General features: G+C 47.7%; 1 protein-coding gene across 1 annotated transcript; it reads left to right on the top strand.

The window, feature by feature from the left end:
- Positions 1 to 897: 897 nt before the first annotated feature.
- On the top strand, positions 898 to 10,922 carry maml1 (mastermind-like transcriptional coactivator 1). Its single transcript, XM_029257694.1, has 5 exons — positions 898 to 2,478; positions 5,316 to 6,560; positions 8,148 to 8,333; positions 8,737 to 8,854; positions 9,478 to 10,922. The coding sequence occupies exons 1-5, from the start codon at positions 2,158 to 2,160 to the stop codon at positions 10,716 to 10,718; spliced, it is 3,111 nt and encodes a 1,036-aa protein (XP_029113527.1). The 5' UTR covers positions 898 to 2,157; the 3' UTR covers positions 10,719 to 10,922.
- Positions 10,923 to 11,396: the final 474 nt, after the last annotated feature.

Genomic DNA, 11,396 nt, shown 5'->3' with positions numbered 1-11,396 from the left:
ACTTATTTAAATACTTGCAGGTGTGAATATAGCAAAGTTTTAATGGCTTCGCTAATGAAGAGAAGAGGTGAATGTTTCAATTTTTCCAACAGTTACTGCACACAAAAGGTTAAATAAACTTCAGAACCATTAAGAACTGAAGGAATTATAAGTCAGAGCTTAACAGCCCCAGGGCAGGGTGTTCTTGTTGTATCAGGGAGAGTACTTCAATCAAGGTCATTACAGGAGCAGGGGGATTCGAACCGACAAACGTCGCACTTATTCTTAAATCACAACATTGTGTCGCTTTTTTCCCTCTGTATCACGGACCTCTACGCGTTTAACATTTCACCTTTGAGATGTGACCATTGCATCTCCGGAGCAGCATGCATCGGATTATTTCAGAGCAACCTGAAAAATGCAGGTAAACTATACCGCGCTTTGTCATAAATTAATGGAAAAGATGAAAAAATAAATAACGGATCACATCTATCTAAGGCGTGAAACGGTGTTTTGTATTAAGAATTTTGCTGCAGTGGCAGTAACTGAATGTGTGCGTGTGTCTCTTAAAGGAACTGAACAATTTCTGCTGCGACACACCCATGTTAGACGTCTGAGTGTCGGCGTGAGTAAGAATGACAAGTGAGAAAAGTTCCACCGTTTCCCACTCGCCCACGCAACTCGGCGTCGCTCGTGCGCTCTGCAAGAATAGCGAGTTCTTCCAAAAAAAAAAGAAAAAAAAAAAAAATCTCGGCTCGCGCACGAAATATTCTCCTGCCTATTGGCGGAAATCGCTGTCAATCAGAGGAAGGGGGCGGTGCAGTGACATGGCCGCCCTGACGCTCTGTGATGCGAAAGGTTAGAAAAAAAAAAAAAAGACAGGGGGAAAAAAAAGAAAGAAAAAAAAAAAAAGTTGTTTCAAGATGGCGACGGAGAGCTGCTTGTCCATTGGAAAACAATAGAGATAACAGAGACGGATAAGTTTGGCTCGTCGTCGTTACATTTTGTTTTTCTTCTTCTTCTTCATTACTTTGGACTCAAGAAGAAGTCGGAGTATTCGGGAAGTTGGGGCAAGGATAGGTTTGGGAAAAATGGAGAAAGTAGAAAAGTGAAGAGAGGACGTTACACGCATGTTAATTCTTCTGTAATCTCGCGGGCGACATCCGCAGCTGTGAGGTGACTGAAGCCCAGGAGTGAGGCGATCTGAAGCCTCACAGGGAGCAGAGCAGAGCTGCGCTTCCCGGACGGCGTCCGCAGCCGCGCTCAGCGGAGCCTTCCTACCGCCTGGGGCCGTAGCGTCGGGGAGGAGCAGGAGGGTCGGTCGGTGAGCCGGTTTCAAACTAAGTTCTCCGGCCGTTTCCACAATGAGGCTGGAATAAGAGAGACTCGTCGGGCTTGACTGCTGACGATCAATCTGACGGAATTTCGCCTCAGAAGTTTTTTGTTTTTGTTTTTTTTTTTGGGGCGCAATTTCCTTAAATTAAAAAAATCGTTTATGCGAGAGCGACCGTGGCGTGTAGTAGAAACATCATGTGGACCGCTGCGGAACGAAACTTTTTGTGTTTCTGAAAACTTTTTTGTGTGGAACGTAGAGTCGCCCTCGAAGTTGTCCGGTTTCCAACGAATGTTGAGGAGTGAAACGAGCGATATTTAATTCAGACGTTGCGGTGTATGTGTCCGTTTTCGAGCTGCCTGGGGATGTGATTTGTGTTCTCGTCTCTTGAGTCTGGACAGGAGCCCGGAGCCCACATCCCACCACCCGTCTCCACCGTCTCCGACTCGAACGAACCTGGCTGGAGTTCTGCTGCTGTTTTTAAAATCATCATGTTCGTTTAACAGTCTTCTGTGACGGCGCCGTGCGTGTCGTTCTTTTTTTTGGAGCTGAGTAAATCGTGGCAGGGATGGCACACGTTTGAAATCGCAGGAAACTTTTTTTATTATTATTATTATTATTATTACTATTTAAATTAGGGGAAAAAAAACAACACACACACGGCAGTAACTTTGCAACCTCTTTTCCCCTGCCTGTTATGGTTGTTGGGGAGCGTCGCTGGGACCGTGAGGGCCGTCGTCCTTACGTGTTAACGGGGTATCCGCAGTGTCCCGGGGTGGCCCGCACTTGGTCAGCGCGCCTCGCCTCGCGCCGTGATTAATGAGACACTTGTGTGCGCGCTGACGATGGCCGACTACGTGGTGCCGCGACACAGCGCGGTCATGGAGCGCCTCCGCCGCCGGATAGAGCTCTTCAGGCGGCATCACAGCAGCTGCGAGGGCCGCTACGACAGCACGGCGCTGGAGCGCCTGGAACTGGAGCGCCAGCACACGTTCGCGCTGCACCAGCGCTGCCTGCAGAGTAAGGCCAAGCGCTCGAGCAAGCACAGGCAGGCTCCGCCGGCGGTGCCCGAGCAGGGTGGGCCCGCTGGAGCTGGAGCCGCCGCCGCCGAGGGCTCCGAGAGCGCGCCCGGCGGCGAGCACAGCAGGAGCAGCACTCTGATCGCGGTAAGAGCACGCGCGCCGGCTCCCGCCGCTTTCCGTGCCACACACTTGGCCACAATTCGCTCCACCCTCGCGGGGTCGGAGGTGGGCGCTTGCGCGTCTCCTGTGCATAGCGTGACGGGCGACGTCTGTTTGTTCCGCGCACGTGGTGGAGTCGCCGAGGGCACGCGAAGCCTGACGGGTGGATCATGTGAGGCGCGAGCGCAGAGGAGAGATAGAGGAGTCAGTGATGATCATCATGTTGATGCAACGATCGGGGCCTGAGGTGGGCAGTGGGTCAGTGTTGATGACTGACTGGCCCCAGCGGATTGAAAATGGAATACTAGGGTAAAGTGCTACTTCATTGGTCTCTGCAGGGACATTCAGAATTACTGGGTTGGCAGGTGACAGGTGAGAAGCGAGCTGTGTCCCATGATGGATGTGTGAAGACTGTGCTGATGAGTGACAAGTGAGGTTGGGGAATGGTGGCAGTCTTTGTTTTACGACTGAATATGGAGAGAGGAAGTCTGACCATTTGACAGGTGGTGAGTGACAGTGGAAAAGTTGATGAGTGATGACTGATTCTCCTCGTACGGTAAACTTACTGTATCGATTCAGGTGAAATGCCTTGATCGAGAGCACCACGCCACTAGGAGGATTTGACCCAGAATTCTTTGGATTAAATGATAACAGTCCCTAAACGCTACAAAGCTGCTGGTTCCTGGTGAAACCAGTGTAGTTTTGCCATGTGTACATGTGGGAATGGAATTTATGAATTAGATCTACACAATTGTTGGGCTGCCTAAACTGGCAGTGTGAATGTACCTTTTTAATTTTTTTTCTCCAAACAGTAATGTTGAGAAGCTGTAATTCCTGAGAAGCTGAGCCAAATTTTGGTTCACATCATTCCCTTTTTATTAGTTCTCCCCAGTAACTGTTAGCATTTGACCTCTGTAGTCTCATACTTGGGACGATCACCTGTTGGCCAGTGTTGGGGGGACAGTCCAACAGTTATGTCCATATTTTTAATGTTTTTTGTCTGTTACTTAGAGAAAGTGTTGATTTGAGGTTTTTAGAGAAACACTGTGACTGTTGATATTACTGGGAGAAGTGTTAGTTGTGCCTATAAAAATGTTGCATAACCAGGATATGCTTTTGAGGGAAATGCAGGTAGCACAAGCCTTGCTCTACGAATGAAGTGCGTTCTGTGGATAATTACGGTTCAGGATCATCTTGCTAAAGTGTAACTTAAAGTATGGAGTCTGGAAGTGGTCATGAGGTCACATCCTGGACTGGACTAAACTACTGTCTCTTTAATGCATGCATTACACCTTGCTGCAATGAGAGAAACTCAGCAGTTTCACTTGTGAAGAGGAAACTTGTTGAGATAGAGAAGCTAGAGGTGGTTTTTGTAACTGTAATCCTTTGTGCCAGTAAGGATACTGCTGGTATGTAATGTCCTTTGTTCAGAGGAGCAGAAATCTTTCCAGTTATGTGCCAAAGTTGTAACCTCTGAGGCCTTTCAAGTTCTACAATAAGTGATGTACATTTACATTATATCATTTAGCTGATGCTTTTCTCCAAAACAACTTAGTGTTGAAACACAATTCTAAGTAGTTTAAGTACTGCAACAAACATTAACAGGCCACGCTCCTCTCATACATTATTTTCAACAATTTGGACAACACTGGATCGAACCCGTATGCTAGACTGTATGCTAGGCAGTGAAATACACCAGGACGAATAAGCACAAGAAAACCAAATGGGTCAAGTTGAACAGTTTTAAACAAATTAGGCTGTTAATGAAATTAAGGTATATTTATGTAACACCAAAGTCTATGGGGTGTAACCTTAGGCTTTTCAGTTGCAGTTTTTTTTTTCCCCATGAGCAGAATGTTAAATGTGTTTATGCCATTTTTCAGCCTTCAGGCAATTTTCCTGCCCCTGGATGCTCCGTTTGCTATTGCTATATACTGTTGCTATATGTTAAATTATTAACCTGACAGAGCAATAAAATTAAGATACATTTTTCCCTCTGCAATTTTTTTTAGTCTCCACAACCTCGTTTGAAATATCAGCTGTTGACCAGTTCACATAATCATGAACATTTGTGAACATCTGGCCACATTGTTTGCTTTATCTATGCAATTTAATGCATAATAGATGTTTATATTTGCTGAGTAGTTTTTGTGAGTTTCAGACATAGCTACAGTAAAATGTCCACTTAGACTTACCGTTTCCATTAACTTCCTACTAAATGAAAGCTAATTTAAAAAGAGAAATGCAGTCTTCACAAAATCCTAATTAAGCCAGATTGTTGATTGATTTTATCCCATAAATAACATGTAAAGTTCCTCATTTTGTTCTTGATTACTCACACCAGGATCACCACACATGAGCTGTAAGCACTGTGTTTGGGTGCGTTTTACTGCTAACTAAAGACTGAGGTGTAAAAACGCAGGTTTTGTTCACTTTGCAACATATTCTTGACAAGGCAAGTGCGGGGGGGGTGAACTGAAACATGTTCTTATCTCTGAAACAGTTTATGACAGTGCTGTGGAGTCGGAGTCAGAAGCAGTTATTGGGACACTGGAATCGGAGTCAAAGGTTTTGTGTACTGACTCCACAGCCCTGGCTTATAACACGAGGGTCCAGTGGAACTGGGCTTAAAACATATTTTTTTGTGAAACATTATAAGTGATATGTTGTAGTAACATGCTACTTTGGTGCCGTGTACCACGTCGTACCCAACGTGTGAGTATATTGGTTCCTGTGTCGGGATTCAGTGTTTGTAGCACAGTGGATGTTGGCAGTTTTTGTTCACAGGTAATGCTTTAGTAAGACCTGTTATCTTCCTTCAGCTCCAGGATACAGTGAAGCGGAAGCTGGAGAATGCAGGCTCTCCGGGTGGGGAGGCGAATGGCTTTGGGGAGGTATACCCAAGCTCCAAGCAGTCCTGTCTGGAGGAAAGCCGAGGTGGGGTCAATGGAGTCCCGCCCACTTCGCCGCTCGAGAGCAAGCTTGGAGTTAATGGAGAAGCACTGCAGTCAAATGGGAAGTGCCAACAGGGGGCTGAACAAAAAGGCAGTGCGTTACACCCGATGGCTCGTGCCCAAGATTCTGACCTCAGGCTGAGGGAGATGAAGCAGGAGCCCGTGGATGACTTTTTGCCTTGTGTGCTGCCCCCTGGTGGAACTGTTGGAAACAACAACCTTCTTCCTGACCTCAACCTCAACGAGCAGGAATGGAGGGAGTTGATGGCAGAGTTCGACTATGACGACATTGAGGACATTTTTAATGAGGGCTTTGATGAGCGTAGGGATCCCCTGCCCCAGACACCTGCACCCCCTGACCCGGTAAATATCAAGGCAGAGTTTTCCCCTGCCTCAGTGGCCTTTGACCAAGAACCCCGTAGAGCCTCTCCCCAGGTGCGCCCCACTTCCTGTGGACCACCTTTGCGTGTCAATTCACCCATCACCAGCACTGCTCCCTCCCCTGCCTTATCTGCCTCTCAAACTACCAGACAGCTTTCCCAGAATTTGCCACTGCCTGGACCTCCATCCACAGACCTGTCACCTGCACAGCAGTTGCAGCAGTTGGCTGCACGGGAGCAGCAGAGAGCGCAGCTGATGCAAACACAACAACAACAACAACAACAGCAGCAGCAGCAGCAACAGGCTGCCAAGTTTCACACCTCAAACCACCAAGCCAACCAACAGGCACCATGGACCCAGCCCACACCTTCTCAGAGCCAACTGGCAAGTGCCTACAGCCTGGAGAAGCAAACAAATCCAGCCCTCTACCAGCAGGATTTCTCAAGCTCCAAGCCGTTGACATCAAACTTGCTGAACAAGAGCTCCCCAAAAGCAGGTGCTGGGAGCTACCAGCAAGGTGGGGGGCACACTGTGCTGAACCAGGCCCCACTCTTAGATTATGCCAGTACGAGACCTCTCTCTCACTTCCAGGCAAACACGGGGCCTCGGGGTCCCACGGCCACACCCCTCAACACACCCACACAGAACAAAGCAGCACTCCTGTCCCTGCTGCGACAGCAAGCCAAGCAAAAGGCAGGAATGCCATTCCGCCCCCCGCTGCCCCTTGCTCAGGTAAGTGTCTGACTACACCCTTTCTGGGTGACAATAACTTTATGTAATTTAAAAACACTGCTAGTCTTTTTCATCCTGTAGGAATGGAAATCACTCAAAAAAACCAATAGTTATTACACTAGTGTAGTAGCTGCTCCTTTGTTGTCAACTAGCACAAAAGAATAATAGAGAAAGGAAGTGCAATTTAGTTCTAAAGGATGAAATGGAAAACCACTCCAGGATTATAGCAAAGTCTGATTCAGATTACTGTTTTAGAGAAACCAGTGTTATTTCTTTAAGCTCATAGCAATTAATAAAAAGCTGAGAAAACTGATAGCCCAGTCTTAATGGGATCTAACCTCTAGGTTTGAAACAAAACTTTCTGGTAAGCTTTTTGTGTAGGTCATCACACTGTTGCAGCAATTTTGTGGACTAGGAGAAGGACAAGCATAGGAACACAGCCAGAGTTTGTCTAGTGAACTGTCACCCACTCATTGTGCTGATTTGGCTACCTTGGCAAAGCCCTTTTTTCTTTGTCATCTTCTGATACTTAGTGCTAGTTGTATATGTCTTCATATGCTCTCATTTTGAAGGTGACGTCTTTCATAGCTTCTATGAAAGCATTAGAATGTGCGAGCTAAATTTACATAGCGGGACGGTTTTCTTGATCCCGGCCCTTATTGTTGTTTAAAATGGCTCCACCATCTGGCTAGTCTATGACATTTCACTCCCCGTGCTCTGCCTTTTTGTGTACTTTTCCTCTACTATCCTGGCAGGAGCCCAGGGCAGGAACAATAATCCTGACTGTCTGGTTCAGGCTGCTGGTTGCCAGGGAGTCAGCGTGCCTGGGTTGGAAGGCGGGGGCGGTGGCCTTATGAGATAGTTCCTGTTGGGGGAATTCAAGGGAGTGCTGCTGTGAGTGGGGGAGGGGAGGCAGGGGGGACAAAGCAGTCTTTCATACATTCACCATCTCTACTACCCTTCTCTATGCTCCTCTTGGGTATTTCAGGGTTTTCTCTCTCTCTCCCTCTCCGATTACTCTGTTTAAATATAACTCATCGGACCTGGTTGTGTTCACACTGCCCTTCTCGGGGTCCAGGCTTCAAGAGACCAAAATACCTCTGGGTATCTCATTCAGGGTTATGGCTAGCTTATACTGTGCTCTCATTGAATGGTGGAGTGTGTGTTTGTCCACTGATGCTGCAGCAGTTGTACATGTCAGTGTGTGAGAATCAGAGATCATGCTGATGTTTCTGCTGGTTTAAAATTCTCAGAGAAAGACCTAGGTATCCAGCAGACAGCTGACTGCTCTAAGTAAGGAGTATTCTAACCTGCAAGTATAACTGGATCATGCTGTTGTAAAATTCTGAATTATATTTTGGACTTTCTGTCACTGTGTTATGTGGTGTTACTTAGAAGTGGGATGAAATGTTAGCCTGAAGCCAGGATTGAACAAAAGCCAAGTGACACATTATTGACACTGCAAGGCCATGACACAGTTCCTGTTTCATGTCGTAAATTTGATGGAGTTTTTTTCTTTTGTGTGGTTCCGGACTTGTGTGCCTCCTTGTGGAGAACAGCGGAATGATGGCGCTTTCCTTCTAACAGGACCAAAGCTCGTACCAGTCAGCGCCCCACATGCAAGGTCCAGCTAATGCCATGGCAGCCCAGTCCCAAAGCAACTCGATGGCAGCGGGCCATGGCAATGCATCGTACCTGGGAGGCCCAGCTGTCTCCTTGGAGCAGCAGAAGAGTTTCCATCTGGGGCAGCGGCAACATCTCCTGGCCCAGCAGGTGAGAGACTTTCAGTATGCTTTGTAGGGACCTCATATTGACAAGTGGTAGCTGCACATTGTGGCTAAACTGAATTTTTCTGTATTTTGTTACACAACTGTAGACTGCAATATTGTTGTGCGGTGATTAATGCACAGAACAAAAAAACCCTGTCGTGTTGGCACTGTGTAATTTTTACAAGGTTTATGCCGCAGACTTGACTTTAGTGGAATGAATAGTGTTGTCGGGGTTTAGCTACGTCCACTAGATGGCAACAATTTGCTGTAAATGTGTCTCAGAAAGGTAGCTTCGGAAGGAGTGAAGTTGGATTGTTAGTCACAGGGTTACAGGAAGTGTGATCTCAACACTTGAGGACTCAAGGTGCTGCTTGTTCCATTTACATGTATGACTTGGTCTTCCACAGGAGAAACGGCAACAGCTGCAGAGGCATCTGACCCGCCCACCGCCCCAGTACCAGGACCAGCAGAACCAGCAAAACTCACAGAACCCCTTCCAGCAACAGGATGTTTCCCAGTTCCCTGGTACCTGCTACTTTACATTACTCCTTAGGTGGTGTTTTTTTTTTTTTTTTTTTTTTTTTTTTTTTTTTTCTTCCTCTTCTCAACTTTTAGATTTTCAGCTTTCTGTAAACTAGGGAAGGGGATGAAACATGTACATTGACAGTGTGGGACCAGTCCAGCGGCAGCTCTTCCTTCTCTGTAGACCTGAGGTTACCCACCAGCACTGCAGGCCATTTTGTCAACAGGAAACTTATCAGTTATGTAAATTCTGTCGACGACTTTGAATGGTCACACAAACCTGCAGTCCAAACTGTATCAAGTAATGCATATGCAAATTTGCAAAGAATGTGCTGGTGAGGTCTTGAATAAACAAGCTTTCATATTTACAAATCTTATTGAAGATATTTACGTTTGTCCTAATTTAAAGTGAGTAATTAGTTTAATTTGGAAGTAGGATGTTTGACCTGTATTTTTCAAGATTAGTGAAAGCAGTCTTTAGACACAACTTCTTAGCCTCATGATCCTTTGTGGTTTTTAAACCAACTTTGATTTTAGATAAATGTTTGAGATTAATTTTAAAGGAACTCTTTCTTGATGTTTGATATGTTTCATTGACTGCTCTACCTGGCCCTGTTTTTCTGCAGGCTCCTCCCAGCAGATGAGCGGTATGGGTCCATTAGGAGGCCCCAATCCAGGGGGGCAGCGCATGTTCCCACAGACGCAAAACATGATGGGAGTAGGGGTGGGGCAGAGTGGAGGTCCCACTTCTGTGGCCCCTTCTGCCACTGGCCTTGCAGATATGGGGCTTCCTTCATGTGGAGGGGGCGGGTTAGACAATGTGCAGCAAGCCCTTTATAGCAACATGCATTCCCTCCCTAGCCAGCCAGCTGTGGTCAACTCTGCCCCCCTGCAGAGGCAGCCTTCCACAGCCATGACAACGGGCTACAGGCAAAACCTGCTGGCTCAGCAGCATGCTAAGGGCCAGCCAAGCTCTGCACTGCTCAAGCAGCAGCAACAGCAGCAACACCTGGCCCGCATGCCAACCTCCATGCCCAACGCAATGGCCAATGGCATGGTTAACACCATGCCGAGCACTAACCCCACATCTGTGCCCAGTGCTATATCCAGTTCTCTGCCTACTTCCATGCCCAGCTCTATCCCTAATGCTATGCCTACTGCCATGCCTAGCTCTATGCCCAGTGCCATGACTAATGCTATGCCTAATGCTATGTCTGGCTCCTTGACTAATCCTATGTCTAGTCCATTGCCAACCTCCCTGCAAAACTCCATGTCCACACAGAGCCAGTCTTGGCAACCCCACCCAAGCATGCAGCAGACCTTGGGGCAGCAGGCTGCTGCTGGCAATGGGGGCATGCAGGCTTTCAGCAGCAGTGCCTACCACATGCAACCACGCCTTCCTAAGCTGCCCAGCAGCACACCTTTCTCACAAGCTAGCCTAAACAACGGACGCCCTCATGCCACCATGAGCTCCACCCAAGTTATGGGCAGCCTTCCTCAGTCGCGGACCAACATGGCCCTTGGTTCTCAGCCTCTCCGCCCCTTGGCCCCACCGCACAGGGCTCTGGCCCCTGCCCCCCAGAAGCAGCAGTTGTTGCCGGGCATGAATGGGCCTGTGCCTGACATGGCTGCTTTTGGCCAGGTCCAGGGCAGTCAGGTGGGCAGTCACACCAACCTGCAGTGTAGTCAGAGTTACCAGGTGAACAGGACTGCCAACCACGAACTACCCTTTGGGTATAATGACCAGTCGGGGAGTAGTTTACCGAGCTTCCCTGAGGAAAGTGACCTTATGGACTCACTGCTGAAGAGCCACTCATCACAAGAGTGGATGGATGAGCTTGACAAGTTACTGGCTGGTCACCAGTGAGAGCTGGCAGTAACTGGCCAATCCCTACTGACTGCTGACTACTAGGCGGTCGCTAATGCATACTAGTGGTTTACTGGTCATTTTACTACCCAGTCATGAACATGTGCTCTTTGGTTACTGGCCTTGAATCCAGAGGTAATTCATCCATCCATCCACTGAACTTCAGTAACTGCTTGTCCTGAGTAGGGTCACGGTGAACCGGAGCCTATCCTGGAAGCATTGGACGCAAGGCTGAGGGGTACACCTTGGGCTGGATGCCAGTCCATCACAGGGTAGCCACATACAGTCACTCACCCATTCACACACTACGGACAATTTTGCGTCACCAATTCACCTGAACTGCATGTCTATGGAGAGTGGGAGGAAAGCCACAGAGAGACGGAGAAAACATGCGGACTCCACACAGACTGAGCGAGGCTCGAACCAGCATTGCCTTTCACCACCAAGGCGCTGTGAGACTTCCGGCAGTGATTATACGCTTACCGGCCACTTTATTAGGTACACCTTCCTAGTACCGGATTGGACCCCCTTTTGCCTTCAGAACTGACTTAATTCTTTGTGGAATCTGCCATTCCACCACATCCCAAAGGTGCTCTACTGGATTGAGATCTGGTGACTGTGGAGGCCTTTTCAGTATAGTGAACTCATTGTCATGTTCAAGAAACCAGTTTGAGATGA

Source organism: Scleropages formosus, chromosome 13 (genome assembly GCF_900964775.1).
Source record: "Scleropages formosus chromosome 13, fSclFor1.1, whole genome shotgun sequence".
In the NCBI taxonomy this organism is placed as follows: Eukaryota; Metazoa; Chordata; class Actinopteri; order Osteoglossiformes; family Osteoglossidae; genus Scleropages; species Scleropages formosus.
Note: the sequence above shows the minus strand (reverse complement) of the source record. Positions and strands in the feature narration are given on the sequence as shown.

Coding starts and splice junctions, on each gene's coding strand:
- maml1 (XM_029257694.1), top strand. CDS start 2,158: ATGGCCGACTACGTGGTGCCGCGACACAGCGCGGTCATGGAGCGCCTC. Junction 6,561..8,147: donor CCCCGCTGCCCCTTGCTCAG/GTAAGTGTCTGA, acceptor TCCTTCTAACAG/GACCAAAGCTCGTACCAGTC. Junction 8,334..8,736: donor AACATCTCCTGGCCCAGCAG/GTGAGAGACTTT, acceptor GGTCTTCCACAG/GAGAAACGGCAACAGCTGCA.